The sequence below is a fragment of the Thalassophryne amazonica genome, chromosome 10 (genome assembly GCF_902500255.1).
Source record: "Thalassophryne amazonica chromosome 10, fThaAma1.1, whole genome shotgun sequence".
Classification (NCBI taxonomy): Eukaryota; Metazoa; Chordata; class Actinopteri; order Batrachoidiformes; family Batrachoididae; genus Thalassophryne; species Thalassophryne amazonica.
Genome location: NC_047112.1, coordinates 67544805 through 67560234, shown reverse-complemented (window position 1 = coordinate 67560234; position 15430 = coordinate 67544805). Strand labels below are relative to the sequence as shown.

The 15430-nt window shown below is 45.6% G+C and overlaps 1 protein-coding gene across 1 annotated transcript in view; it reads right to left on the bottom strand.

Annotated features, from left to right (window-relative positions):
• The window catches only part of lonp1 (lon peptidase 1, mitochondrial), a 180969-nt gene that overhangs the window by 153684 nt on the left and 11855 nt on the right, over positions 1-15430 (bottom strand). Inside the window, exons 2-4 of the mRNA XM_034180189.1 lie at positions 13763-13851; positions 12581-12700; positions 3360-3519 (exon numbers count right to left, since the gene is read on the bottom strand). Coding sequence (XP_034036080.1) covers positions 3360-3519; positions 12581-12700; positions 13763-13851 — 369 coding nt within the window. The remainder of the gene's footprint in view (positions 1-3359; positions 3520-12580; positions 12701-13762; positions 13852-15430) is intronic.

The window sequence follows — 15430 nt, the reverse complement described above, 5'->3', positions numbered from 1 at the left end:
GTGTAGTGAGCGCCTCTATGGCAGAACCCTGACATTGGGGTGAATGAGAGGCATAATTGTAAAGCGTTTTGAGCATCTGATGCAGATGGAAAAGCGCTATATAAATGCAGTCCATTTACCATTTACACCTGATAGAGTTAACTGCTTGGGAGTGGAACAGGGAGAGTTAAAAAAAACATGCAGTGCGGCGGCCCTCCAGGAACAGGGTGGGGCACAGCTGTTTTAGCATTTCCACCGGCTGAGCGCAGCAGCTATCCCATTGTTTTCACGTTTCCACCGGCTGAGCGCAGCAGCGATCCCATTGTTTTAGCGTGTCCAGCGGCTGAGTGCAGCAGCAATCCCACTATCACGTTGTTTTAGCGTTTCCAACGGCTGAGTGCAGCAGCGATCCCGTTGTTTTATCCTTTCCACCGGCTGAGTGCAGCAGCTATCCCGTTGTTTTATCCTTTCCACCGGCTGAGCGCAGCAGCTATCCCATTGTTTTCGCGTTTCCAGCGGCTGAGTGCAGCAGCAATCCCACTATCACGTTGTTTTAGTGTTTCCAACGGCTGAGTGCGGCAGCGATCCCGTTGTTTTAGCATTTCCACCAGCTGACCGCAGCAGCGATCACAGTACTCGCATTGTTTTAGCGTTTCCACCGGCTGAACGCAGCAGCGATCACAGTACTCGCATTGTTTTAGCGTTTCCACCAGCTGAACGCAGCAGCGATCACAGTACTCGCATTGTTTTAGTGTTTCCACCGGCTGAACGCAGCAGCGATCACAGTACTCACGTTGTTTTAGCGTTTCCACCAGCTGAACGCAGCAGCGATCACAGTACTCACGTTGTTTTAGTGTTTCCACCGGCTGAACGCAGCAGCGATCACAGTACTCACGTTGTTTTAGTGTTTCCACCGGCTGAACGCAGCAGCGATCACAGTACTCACGTTGTTTTAGCGTTTCCACCGGCTGAACGCAGCAGCGATCACAGTACTCGCATTGTTTTAGTGTTTCCACCAGCTGAACGCAGCAGCGATCACAGTACTCACGTTGTTTTAGCGTTTCCACCAGCTGAACGCAGCAGCGATCACAGTACTCGCATTGTTTTAGTGTTTCCACCGGCTGAACGCAGCAGCGATCACAGTACTCACGTTGTTTTAGCGTTTCCACCGGCTTAGCGCAGCAGCGATCCCATTGTTTTCGCGTTTCCACCGGCTGAGCGCAGCAGCGATCCCACTATCACGTTGTTTTAGCGTTTCCAACGGCTGAGTGCGGCAGCGATCCCGTTGTTTTATCGTTTCCACCGGCTGAGTGCAGCAGCGATCCCGTTGTTTTAGCATTTCCACCAGCTGACTGCAGCAGCGATCACAGTACTCACGTTGTTTTAGCGTTTCCACCGGCTGAGCGCAGCAGCGATCCCACTATCACGTTGTTTTAGCGTTTCCAACGGCTGAGTGCGGCAGCGATCCCGTTGTTTTAGCGTTTCCACCAGCTGACTGCAGCAGCGATCACAGTACTCACGTTGTTTTAGCGTTTCCACCAGCTGACTGCAGCAGCAATCACAGTACTCACGTTGTTTTAGCATTTCCACCAGCTGACTGCAGCAGCAATCACAGTACTCACGTTGTTTGAGCGTTTCCACCGGCTGAACGCAGTAGCGATCACAGTACTCACGTTTGTTTTAGTGTTTCCACCGGCTGAACGCAGCAGCGATCACAGTACTCACGTTTGTTTTAGTGTTTCCACCGGCTGAACGCAGCAGCGATCACAGTACTCACGTTTGTTTTAGTGTTTCCACCGGCTGAACGCAGCAGCGATCACAGTACTCACGTTGTTTTAGCGTTTCCACCGGCTTAGCGCAGCAGCGATCCCATTGTTTTCGCGTTTCCACCGGCTGAGCGCAGCAGCGATCCCACTATCACGTTGTTTTAGCGTTTCCAACGGCTGAGTGCGGCAGCGATCCCGTTGTTTTATCGTTTCCACCGGCTGAGTGCAGCAGCGATCCCGTTGTTTTAACATTTCCACCAGCTGACTGCAGCAGCGATCACAGTACTCACGTTGTTTTAGCGTTTCCACCAGCTGACTGCAGCAGCAATCACAGTACTCACGTTGTTTTAGCGTTTCCACCGGCTGAGCGCAGCAGCGATCCCACTATCACGTTGTTTTAGCGTTTCCACCGGCTGAGTGCAGCAGCGATCCCGTTGTTTTAGCATTTCCACCAGCTGACTGCAGCAGCTATCACAGTACTCACGTTGTTTTAGCGTTTCCACCAGCTGACTGCAGCAGCAATCACAGTACTCACGTTGTTTTAGCATTTCCACCAGCTGACTGCAGCAGCAATCACAGTACTCACGTTGTTTGAGCGTTTCCACCAGCTGACTGCAGCAGCGATCACAGTACTCACGTTGTTTTAGCATTTCCACCAGCTGACTGCAGCAGCGATCACAGTACTCACGTTGTTTTAGCGTTTCCACCAGCTGACTGCAGCAGCGATCACAGTACTCACATTGTTTTAGCATTTCCACCAGCTGACTGCAGCAGCAATCACAGTACTCACGTTGTTTTCGCGTTTCCACCGGCTGAACGCAGCAGCGATCACAGTACTCACGTTGTTTTCGCGTTTCCACCGGCTGAACGCAGCAGCGATCACAGTACTCACGTTGTTTTCGCGTTTCCACCGGCTGAGCGCAGCAGCGATCCCGTTGCTTTTGCGTTTCCACCGGCTGAGCGCAGCAGCAATCCCGTTGCTTTCGCGTTTCCACCGGCTGAGCGCAGCAGCGACCCCGTTGCTTTCGCGTTTCCACCGGCTGAGCGCAGCAGCGATCCCGTTGCTTTCGCGTTTCCACCGGCTAAGCGCAGCAGCGACCCCGTTGCTTTTGCGTTTCCACCGGCTGAGCGCAGCAGCGATCCCGTTGCTTTTGCGTTTCCACCGGCTAAGCGCAGCAGCAACCCCGTTGCTTTTGCGTTTCCACCGGCTGAGCGCAGCAACGACCCCGTTGCTTTCGCGTTTCCACCGGCTGAGCGCAGCAACGACCCCGTTGCTTTTTCGTTTCCACCGGCTGAGCGCAGCAGCGATCGCGTTGTTTTAGCATTTCCACCGGCTGAGCGCAGCAGTGATCACGGTAATCACGTTGTTTTAGCGTTTCCACCGGCTGACCGCAGCAGCGATCCCATTGTTTTAGTATTTCCACCGGCTGACCGCAGCAATCACAGTAATCATGTCGTTTTAGCGTTTCCACCCACTGACCGCAGCAGCAATCCCGTTGTTTGAGCGTTTCCACCGGCTGACTGCAACAGTGATCACAGTAATCACATTTTAGCGTTTCCACTGGCTGAGTGCAGCAGCGATCGGCTGTTTCAGTTCATTTCCAGAAGACTGACCTTTTCCTCCACCTGCCCAGTCAGGGACTCCACTGGCTCTTTACGAGTGCGTTTGGTTTTGTGTTTCGGTGAGCCTTTGGGTTGGGACTCTGACTCAGACCACACCGTTGATGTTGCTGCGTCCTCAGGCTCCACCTCCAGCTGTCTTGTGATCCGAATCCTGATAAATCACAGTGGTGCAAAAGATATGCATTCATACTTTGTATCCTTATGTATAGCTAATTAAACACTCAGCACTTTGTGGTGAAAGAGATTAACTGCAGCTGAACCAAATCATGGACAATTCATAATAAAGAAATTAGTGTATGAGATGATACACTTTTCATGTCATCATTTAACCTTTGAACTTTGGAATCCACCATGGCTTGGCTTGCTTCCACTTTGTCTCCTATTGTAGAGATCAATTAATTTAACAAAGTACAAGTTTCTGTTCTCTCCATTGTGTCAATAATGGTAACATTGCCTGCTGTTACATGTCCATAGAAACTGTCTGTCCTCCAGATTGTAATATCAGAGAAGGTGTGCTGTAAGATATCTGACCAGTGGATGTCAGCTGCCTGTGGTCACCAATCCTGTTCGTGATGTTCATGGACGGGATTTCAAGGTGCACTCAGGAACGGGGAGGGTCTCCAGTTCAGAGTTACAGCTCTGCTTTTTGTGGATGATGTGGTTCTGTTGGCTTCACCACGAGGTGACAAAATGTCACTGAGCAGGTTTCAGGCCGAGTGTGAAGTAACTGTGGACTGTCCCCTCTGGGTCAGGGGAGAGGTGTTGCCCCAAGTGGAGGAAAACATCTCACTTGGCAATTCTCGGCATGTGATGTACTTATTAGCAACACAGAAACATCTGATGGCTGACAGAGAAAAACAGATGCAGTTATGACCCATAACTAAGTGTCGGAGATTTTCTTTGAAAGTGATGCTCAGATTTACAGAGGAGATGACACACTTCACCTCGAAACTCAACGTTTTCAGAGTCTGTTGGATTTTGGAATCTAAAGTGTGGTGACACTATTTGTGTCACAGGATGCTGGTTTACCTGGTGTGCCTGGACACGCAGATATGCATGTCTGATACTGGAAAAACTCAGAAGATGCTATTTTCAAGAAATAATTGACTCTCTAACGTTCCACAATTGTGACAGAATTTAAGTTGAAGGCAGAGTTAGGATCGGACATTATGCACACATGCGATCAGAACCTAAGAGCACGTGGAGCTGGACATTATTCTCTGGCCAGCCAACCAGACTGGAGGACTAATGAAACTTGATCTCTGGCTGTCAATCCGAGTGAGGACAAGTGGACCCGTTCCTTGGCTGGTGATCGCGTGTGCGTGCCATGTGAGTGAGGCCTTCTTTTTGTTGTGGACGTATTTGGAAATCTTTACACTGGGGTGTGTCAGGATGCGAGATTTTGGTCAGGTCTGTTTCGTTTCTTTTTCTGTTCATTTGTTTTCTTGTATGTTTATTCTCTTGTGTTTTTTCCTGCTTGGGTCTGTCTATCCCTGTCTCTCTTGTCTGTCTCCTGGTTCATGGTGGTGGGCGTTTCACACTCTAGCCACTCCTTTATTCTGGTGCTTTCCATGCACATGGTTCCTAATTTCCAGCTCAACACCTGGGTGTATTTAAGGTTCAGTTTGTTTTGTTCCCTCGCCAAATTGATGCACCTTGTGCCTTCTCTCCAGCTCTGTTCCTAGTGTTTCCACCCCCATGCCTCACAACAGGTATGGTGTTCTTGGAATGCAACTCAGCATTCATCTTCCTCCAAACATGACTAGTTGAGTTTTTACCAAAATGTTCCATTTTGGTTTCATCTGACCACATATTCTTCCAATCCTCTTCTGGATCATCCATATGCTCTCTGGCAAACTTCAGACGGACCTGGAAATGTACTGGCTCAAGCAGGGGGACACGTCTGGCAGTGCAGGATTTGAGTCCCTCTCTGCATAGCATATAGCCTTTGTTACTTTGGTCCCAGCTCTCTGCAGGTCATTCATCAGGTCCCTCCGTGTAGTTCTGGGATTTTTGTTCACTGTTCTTTCTTTCTTTCTTTTTTATATAGCGCCAAATCACAACAAACAGTTGCCCCAAGGCGCTTTATATTGTAAGGCAAGGCCATACAATAATTATGTAAAACCCCAACGGTCAAAACGACCCCCTGTGAGCAAGCACTTGGCTACAGTGGGAAGGAAAAACTCCCTTTTAACAGGAAGAAACCTCCAGCAGAACCAGGGTCAGGGAGGGGCAGTCTTCTGCTGGGACTGGTTGGGGCTGAGGGAGAGAACCAGGAAAAAGACATGCTGTGGAGGGGAGCAGAGATCGATCACTAATGATTAAATGCAGAGTGGTGCATACAGAGCAAAAAGAGAAAGAAACAGTGCATCATGGGAACCCCCCAGCAGTCTAAGTCTATAGCAGCATAACTAAGGGATAGTTCAGGGTCACCTGATCCAGCCCTAACTATAAGCTTTAGCAAAAAGGAAAGTTTTAAGCCTAATCTTAAAAGTAGAGAGGGTGTCTGTCTCCCTGATCTGAATTGGGAGCTGGTTCCACAGGAGAGGAGCCTGAAAGCTGAAGGCTCTGCCTCCCATTCTACTCTTACAAACCCTAGGAACTACAAGTAAGCCTGCAGTCTGAGAGCGAAGCGCTCTATTGGGGTGATATGGTACTACGAGGTCCCTAAGATAAGATGGGACCTGATTATTCAAAACCTTATAAGTAAGAAGAAGAATTTTAAATTCTATTCTAGAATTAACAGGAAGCCAATGAAAAGAGGCCAATATGGGTGAGATATGCTCTCTCCTTCTAGTCCCTGTTAGTACTCTAGCTGCAGCATTTTGAATTAACTGAAAGCTTTTTAGGGAACTTTTAGGACAACCTGATAATAATGAATTACAATAGACCAGCCTAGAGGAAATAAATGCATGAATTAGTTTTTCAGCATCACTCTGAGACAAGACCTTTCTAATTTTAGAGATATTGCGTAAATGCAAAAAAGCAGTCCTACATATTTGTTTAATATGTGCTTTGAATGACATATCCTGATCAAAAATGACTCCAAGATTTCTCACAGTATTACTAGAGGTCAGGGTAATGCCATCCAGAGTAAGGATCTGGTTAGACACCATGCTTCTAAGATTTGTGGGGCCAAGTACAATAACTTCAGTTTTATCGGAGTTTAAAAGCAGGAAATTAGAGGTCATCCATGTCTTTATGTCTGTAAGACAATCCTGCAGTTTAGCTAATTGGTGTGTGTCCTCTGGCTTCATGGATAGATAAAGCTGGGCATCATCTGCGTAACAATGAAAATTTAAGCAATACCGTCTAATAATACTGCCTAAGGGAAGCATGTATAAAGTGAATAAAATTGGTCCTAGCACAGAACCTTGTGGAACTCCATAATTAACTTTAGTCTGTGAAGAAGATTCCCCATTTACATGAACAAATTGTAATCTATTAGACAAATATGATTCAAACCACTGCAGCGCAGTGCCTTTAATACCTATGGCATGCTCTAATCGCTAATAAAATTTTATGGTCAACAGTATCAAAAGCAGCACTGAGGTCTAACAGAACAAGCACAGAGATGAGTCCACTGTCCGAGGCCATAAGAAGATAATTTGTAACCTTCACTAATGCTGTTTCTGTACTATGATGAATTCTAAAACCTGACTGAAACTCTTCAAATAGACCATTCCTCTGCAGATGATCAGTTAGCTGTTTTACCACTACCCTTTCAAGAATTTTTGAGAGAAAAGGAAGGTTGGAGATTGGCCTATAATTAGCTAAGATAGCTGGGTCAAGTGATGGCTTTTTAAGTAATGGTTTAATTACTGCCACCTTAAAAGCCTGTGGTACATAGCCAACTAACAAAGATAGATTGATCATATTTAAGATCGAAGCATTAAATAATGGTAGGGCTTCCTTGAGCAGCCCGGTAGGAATGGGGTTTAATAGACATGTTGATGGTTTGGATGAAGTAACTAATGAAAATAACTCAGACAGAACAATCAGAGAGAAAGAGTCTAACCAAATACCGGCATCACTGAAAGCAGCCAAAGATAACGATACGTCTTTGGGATGGTTATGAGTAATTTTTTCTCTAATAGTTAAAATTTTGTTAGCAAAGAAAGTCATGAAGTCATTACTAGTTAAAGTTAATGGAATACTCAGCTCAACAGAGCTCTGACTCTTTGTCAGCCTGGCTACAGTGCTGAAAAGAAACCTGGGGTTGTTCTTATTTTCTTCAATTAGTGATGAGTAGAAAGATGTCCTAGCTTTACGGAGGGCTTTTTTATAGAGCAACAGACTCTTTTTCCAGGCTAAGTGAAGATCTTCTAAATTAGTGAGACGCCATTTCCTCTCCAACTTACGGGTTATCTGCTTTAAGCTACGAGTTTGTGAGTTATACCACGGAGTCAGGCACTTCTGATTTAAAGCTCTCTTTTTCAGAGGAGCTACAGCATCCAAAGTTGTCTTCAATGAGGATGTAAAACTACTGACGAGATACTCTATCTCACTTACAGAGTTTAGGTAGCTACTCTGCACTGTGTTGGTATATGGCATTAGAGAACATAAAGAAGGAATCATATCCTTAAACCTAGTTACAGCGCTTTCTGAAAGACTTCTAGTGTAATGAAACTTATTCCCCACTGCTGGGTAGTCCATCAGAGTAAATGTAAATGTTATTAAGAAATGATCAGACAGAAGGGATTTTTCAGGGAATACTGTTAAGTCTTCTATTTCCATACCATAAGTCAGAACAAGATCTAAGATATGATTAAAGTGGTGGGTGGACTCATTTACATTTTGAGCAAAGCCAATAGAGTCTAATAATAGATTAAATGCAGTGTTGAGGCTGTCATTCTCAGCATCTGTGTGGATGTTAAAATCGCCCACTATAATTATCTTATCTGAGCTAAGCACTAAGTCAGACAAAAGGTCTGAAAATTCACAGAGAAACTCACAGTAACGACCAGGTGGACGATAGATAATAACAAATAAAACTGTTTTTTGGGACTTCCAATTTGGATGGACAAGACTAAGAGTCAAGCTTTCAAATGAATTAAAGCTCTGTCTGGGTTTTTTGATTAATTAATAAGCTGGAATGGAAGATTGCTGCTAATCCTCCGCCTCGGCCCGTGCTACGAGAATTCTGACAGTTAGTGTGACTCGGGGGTGTTGACTCATTTAAACTAACATATTCATCCTGCTGTAACCAGGTTTCTGTAAGGCAGAATAAATCAATATGTTGATCAATTATTATATCATTTACCAACAGGGACTTAGAAGAGAGAGACCTAATGTTTAATAGACCACATTTAACTGTTTTAGTCTGTGGTGCAGTTGAAGGTGCTATATTATTTTTCATGATCATTTTGACACCATGGGATGACATCTTGCTTGGAGCCCCAGATCGAGGGAGATTATCAATGGTCTTATATGTCTTCCATTTTCTTACAATTGCTCCCACAGTTGATTTATTCACACCAACCTGCTTGACTATTGTAGATTCACTCTTCCCAGCCTGGTGCAGGTCTAGAATTTTCTTACTGGTGTCCTTCGACAGCTCTTTGCCATGGTTGAGTTTGGAGTCTGACTGTTTGAGGCTGTGGATAGTTGTCTTTTACACAGATAACGAGTTCCAACAGATGCCATTAATACAGTAATAAACAAACTCGCACACAAACCTGGACTACTGACATCCACAGAACTCCACATGGAGCCTGCAGCCTCAGGGAAGGCAGGCAGAGAGAAGATCTTTCCCCTACCACTGATGTCTTCAAAACAGCACAATGTGAATATTGTTGTGGTTAAGAGCAAAAGCATCAATGACTTGGTTGGTGTCCAGGACCCGTGTCTCTGAGGGACACTGGTTTGTCTGTCCCCACTGCTGATCCTCAGGTAGTTCTTTAGGAGACACAGACTTCACTTCTTTCCAATTCAACTCGTGGATATTTGGGCAGCAAAAATGATCCATGTCTGCAACTTGAAACCGACTACACTCACTACAGTACGTCATCATGACATCATCGAATGCGAGGTCGCTGAACTTCACGTTCATGCATGCGAGACATCAGGTCAAATATGATAATCAGTTCTGTTGATGAATGTTTATTTTCTTTTGTGAGTGAAATATTTATCTAATAACACAAATCTGAAAACAGCAGATCTGCGTCTTCGTGTGGAGAACTACTCTGAAAGGATGATCACAAGTAACGTTCTTCAAAAGGAAATTAATGGATTTCCAGACGTCATCTTCCAAAACAAGTGGAGACGTTTCCAGCTCTGATGATGAGTCCACACAACAGCTCCCATTTAAAGACTATTTACTCTGCGTGTCACTTTGTGAAATTCTAGCTTTGGTTGCTACATCGATTAGCTTCATGTTGTCTCAGTTTTTTGTAGATGCGTTACAGCACCACATACAGGCCTGGCATAAGTACTACAGCATTTTTAAACAGTTTCAATGGATCCGTGAAAATACAGATATTTCTTGAGTGGAACACTTTTAAAAATGAGAAAGAAAAAGATTGTAAAGGGAAAGTTCAGTTTCAGTGTAACAATAAGATGAAATTAAATAAAAATAATAAATGAGCCATCATTTTCTTGGGGGTACTATGGCTAATCCAAGGGAAACTATAGCAACTCCCAACCCCCCCCCCCCCCCCCCCCCCACTGGGAACTGAACCTTGTGAACTTGATACCTCTCACCATAACCGATACATTGACACCTGAGTTGGCTTTGTTAACATTGTACAGAAATGTAAATGCTGTTGTGTGGAGCTGAGCGTGTGTCCTGTGACATGAGCCCGCTATCAAGTATTTAAAGCATGTTCAAAACCTCTGCCCCTAAATCACAGAACAAACAAAATCCCTTCTGTTCTCACTAAGTGTGTATTTGTGTTTGTTCTGATCCATTTCAACAGCCAGTCTGAATGTCTCTCACACAGGGCAGAGTGCAGACACACATCCACATGAACACATCAAATGTTGAAGAAACTATCTTTCACTCACACTAGGATTTTTAGTGATCAATAAAATGTGGGGTCTTTACATGTTTTAATCTCTCGCACAATGCAGCTCTGCATCAGCCACACAGGGCAGATCACACCTACGATCGCTGTGTCATTTGCAAAGTTGATGGCTGTCAGTGACTTTGCAGTCGTAGGTGTAGATGTGTAGAAGAGGTATGTACCATCAGCAAGGGTTCACTGCAATGCTGTGTCTTGAGTGGTCAGTGCACCCGCTCCAACCACTTAAAACCAGTTGGTGAGGATGTTGTTGCCCCAGCTGCAGAGTGTAGTGTTTTATCAGAGGGTCCTCCTCTTCATGCCCAGGGTGAGGGGCTCTGTGGTACTTAACACTGAGCTGTAAACAATGAACAGCTTTCTCACATCATTCCTCTTACAGCCATATAAGTGGGTCAGGGTGGTGGGAAGGAGAGTAGAAAAGGTATTATTGTGACTCCTCTTGGCGCTCTCTGAGTCTCGTCTGCTTGAGGTTGTAGCTGACAGTGAAGCACAACCGAAGTGTTGTACTGAAGGTATCATACAGCAAGTCAAACCACTGAACTGCCAAAAGAAACAGCAGCATCTAGAAAACATCTAGACTTCTTTCAATGTCTGCAAAAATATGTTTTTTTCCCCACTCAGTGGTCTCCAGTGTCATCTACTGCGATGTAGTGTGCTGAGGCAGCAGGCTGAAGGCATCTTACACCAACAAACTCAAACAAGCTCATCAGGAGAGAGCACTCTTTCCTGGGGGTGGAGCTGGTGTCTGAGAGGAGGATGATGAGGAAACTGCTCACCATCCGTGACAACACCTCCCACCCCCTTCATGCCACAGACAGAGACCACAGAGGTGCACCACAGAACACAATCCTACTGTATAACTCCTCCCCCTTCTGCAGGATAAATACATAATGAACAGAGTTTTTCAGTTACTCAGAGCTATGATCAATACTGTCAAACATCTTGTGCAAGTGTCTTCAGTCATTTCACATAAACATGTTGGATTCACTGTTGTCATTGCGTAAAAAACAAAATGTTTACCATTTCGGCACTCTGGCAAAGTAATTTCATTCGGGACCAATAGAATTCTTTCTTATTCTTAGACATCTGACAGTACACACTTACCACTCTGTTCACTCACCCCCCCCCCCCCACACACACACACACACCAGTGTGACTTCTTTAACATTACTGCCATAAAAGTGACCTCAAGCCCTTTCACACCAGGGCTGCTCCCAGTTGCTTCCTGTGGTGTCATGACGACGCAGGAATATCTGTGTCAGGTGCGCGCAGCAGGGGGCAGAGAGGAGGTGAGAATGCAGCCTGCAGGTTCTCTGCACAGAGAAGTCAGAGTGCACAGTTTGGCTGCAGACAGACTGTGCACTCTGACTTCTCTTCTACTTTATATCTGTTCTTGTGCAGAGCTGCAGGGCTGCGCTCTGAGTTCTATAGTTTATCTTTCCTCCTTTGACCGCAAGATGCGCGCGCGCAAATGAACCGTCCATAAGCAAATGTGGAGATGTCTGGAGTTGTACTTGATGTTGACATGTCCTGTCTCAGGACTTACAGTAGTGTTCAGAATAATACTAGTGCTATGTGACTAAAAAGATTAATCCAGGTTTTGAGTATATTTCTTATTGTTACATGGGAAACAAGGTACCAGTAGATTCAGTAGATTCTCACAAATCCATTAGTAAAAAAAAAGTAGAAAAGGGGGGTGTTCACAATAATAGTAGCATCTGCTGTTGACGCTACAAACTCAAAACTATTATGTTCAAACTGATTTTTTAGCAATCCTGTGATCACTAAACTAGTATTTAGTTGTATAATTGATTTCTTCACATCTGTGAGGCATTAATTTTGATGGTTTGGAACCAAGATGTTGCTTGTTCACTAGTGTGCTTGGGGTCATTGTCTTGTTGAAACACCCATTTCAAGGGCATGTCCTCTTCAGCATAAGGCAACATGACCTCTTCAAGTATTTTGACATATCCAAACTGATCTATGATACCTGGTATGCGATATATAGGCCCAACACCATAGTAGGAGAAACATGCCCATATCATGATGCTTGCACCACCATGCTTCACTGTCTTCACTGTGAACTGTGGCTTGAATTCAGAGTTTTGGGGTCGTCTCACAAACTGTCTGCAGCCCTTGGACCCAAAAAGAACAATTTTACTCTAAATCAGTATTTTTAGTCTTTCTCACCTGCGGTGTCCCATGACGATCATTCTCAGCTTGTCCCCCAGGTCCTGCATCTCATGAATCTGAACAAACGTTCCAGTAGAGTAGACTGCCTGCAGGGACTCCACCACATCAGACTCATTACTGCAGGGGGAAGACAGAGAACAGAGTATGAAGATCCCTGAAACCACAAGCAAACACACACCAAAGATACAACTTCACACAGAGGATCCTCTAAATCCTTACAGGGCAAATGGTGCCAAGTTTGTACCATGAAGCACATGACAGTCTGAAATCCCAACCACAGTAGGTGAAGCCCAGTGACTGCCAGCTGGACAGGTCTGTTTGCAGTACAGGACACCCCCCCCCCCCACCCCCCCAACTCTCTTCACTGCAGACTTCTTTTACAATTCTCAACCACACCACCTCAAGACGTTCTCCGCCAACTCTGCGGTCATCATCAGCCTCATCTCAAATGAGGATGAGGGGTAGTAAAGAGAACCGAAACAGGGCTTTGTGGATTAGTACCGGCAGAACCACCTCAAGATAAAAGCAGGAGAAGCCAAGGAACTGGTGGTGGGTCTCCACAGACACACCCACTCCTCCCAAACAGCTGTGAATGTCCAGGGAATAGACACCGAGATGATGACGTCCTACCTGGGTATTCACCTGAATAATAAACTGGAATGGATGAACCACACGTGAGGCAGGAAGGGCTAGAGCAGGCTGAGGAAACTGTGGCCATTTGGTGTGCAGGGGGCACGCCAAAAGACCTTTTATAACTGTGGCGGCATCAGCCACATTCCCTGGAGTGAACTACTGGGTCAATGGCATATCAACAGCAGACACGAAGGGATTGGACAAACTGATCACAAAGGTCAACTTGGTCCTGAAACACCACCTTGACCCAGTGCAGGTGATGGGTGAGAGGAGGATAGGAGCCGAGCTATCGTCTTTGCCCCAGAACCTGTCTGACCCACTGCTGGACCCCATCACAGCACTTGGCAGCTCCTTCAACATACATCAGAATGTTTTGAGATTTCATTCTCTAGATTTCCCACGTACTGGTACACCAGGAAAAAGAGAACCGAGTACAACAACATCAACAATTCAACTTACCCTTTCCTCCTGTTTCTGTGACTGAACTATCCCAAAACAAAATAATATCATGGAGCCATGGCAACAGATCATCTCATCCAGACTCACTTATCATCTTTCTTCAGGAAAACGCCGGCATAAGGCTGAGCCAGTTGAACTTTCCTCCTCAGCAAGTCCATCAGCTCTCTGTTCTTGACCTGAGACACACACACACACACACACACACACAGTGGTTGTTCCACACAGAAGCAAAAACAATTGGTTAGAACCCACCCCATCATCTCCTGAAGAACACAGAACCTGCTGTTTGGTCTCTGTTAAGAACACAGACCCTTCTGTTTGGTCTCTCTTAGAAGACAGAACCTGCTGTTTGGTCTCTCTTAGAACACAGAACCTGCCCTGTGGTTTCTGTTCGAACACAGAACATGTCCTTTTGTTTCTGTTAGAACACAGAATCTGCCCTCTGGTTTCTTTTAGAAGAAGAACACAGAATCTGCTGTTGGGGTCTGTCAGAACACAGAACATGTCCTTTTGTCTCTATTAGAATACAGAATCTGCCGTCTGATCTCTGCGCGAACACAGAACCTGCTGTTGGGGTCTGTTAGAACACAGAATCTGCCCTCTGGTCTCTGTTAGAACATAGAACCTGCTGTTGGGATCTGTTAGAACACAGTACATGTCCTTTTGCCTCTGTTAGAACACAGACCTGCTGTTGGGGTCTATTAGAACACAGAATCTGCCGTTTGATCTCTGTGTGAACACAGAACCTGCTGTTGGGGTCTGTTAGAACACAGAATCTGCCCTCTGGTCTCTGTGAGAACACAGAACCTGCTGCTGGGGTCTATTAGAACACAGAATCTGCCCTCTGGTCTCTGTTAGAACACAGAACCTGATGTTGGGGTCTGTTACAACACAGAACCTGTCCTTTTGTCTTTGTTAGAACACAGAACCTGCCCTCTTGTCTCTGTTAGAACACAGAACCTGCTGTTGGGGTCTGTTACAACATAGAACCTGTCTTTTTGCCTCTGTCAGGACATAGAACCTGCCCTCTGGTCTCTGTTAGAACACAGACCTGATGCTGGGGACTGTTACAACACAGAACCTGTCCTATTGTCTTTGTTAGAACACAGAACCTGCCCTCTTGTCTCTGTTAGAACACAGAACCTGCTGTTGGGGTCTGTTACAACATAGAACCTGTCTTTTTGCCTCTGTCAGGACATAGAACCTGCCCTCTGGTCTCTGTTAGAACACAGACCTGATGTTGGGGACTGTTACAACACAGAACCTGTCCTATTGTCTTTGTTAGAACACAGAACCTGCCCTCTTGTCTCCGTTAGAACACAGAACCTGGTGTTGGGGTCTGTTACAACATAGAACCTGTCCTTTTGGCTCTGTCAGGACATAGAACCTGCCTTGTGGTTTCTGTTAGAACACAGAACATGTCCTTTTGTCTCTGTTAGAACACAGAATCTGCCCTCTGGTTTCTTTTAGAAGAAGAACACAGAATCTGCTGCTGGGGTCTGTTAGAACACAGAACCTGTCATTCTGCCTCTGTCAGGACACAGAATCTGCCCTCTGGTCTCTGTTAGAACACAGAACCTGCTGTTGGGGTCTGTTAGAACACAGAACCTGTCCTTTTGCCTCTGTTAGAACACAGACCTGCCCTCTGGTCTCTGTTAGAACACAGACCTGCTGTTGGGGTCTATTAGAACACAGAATCTGCCATATGGTCTCTGTGAGAACAGAGAACCTGCTGTTGGGGTCTGTTAGAACACA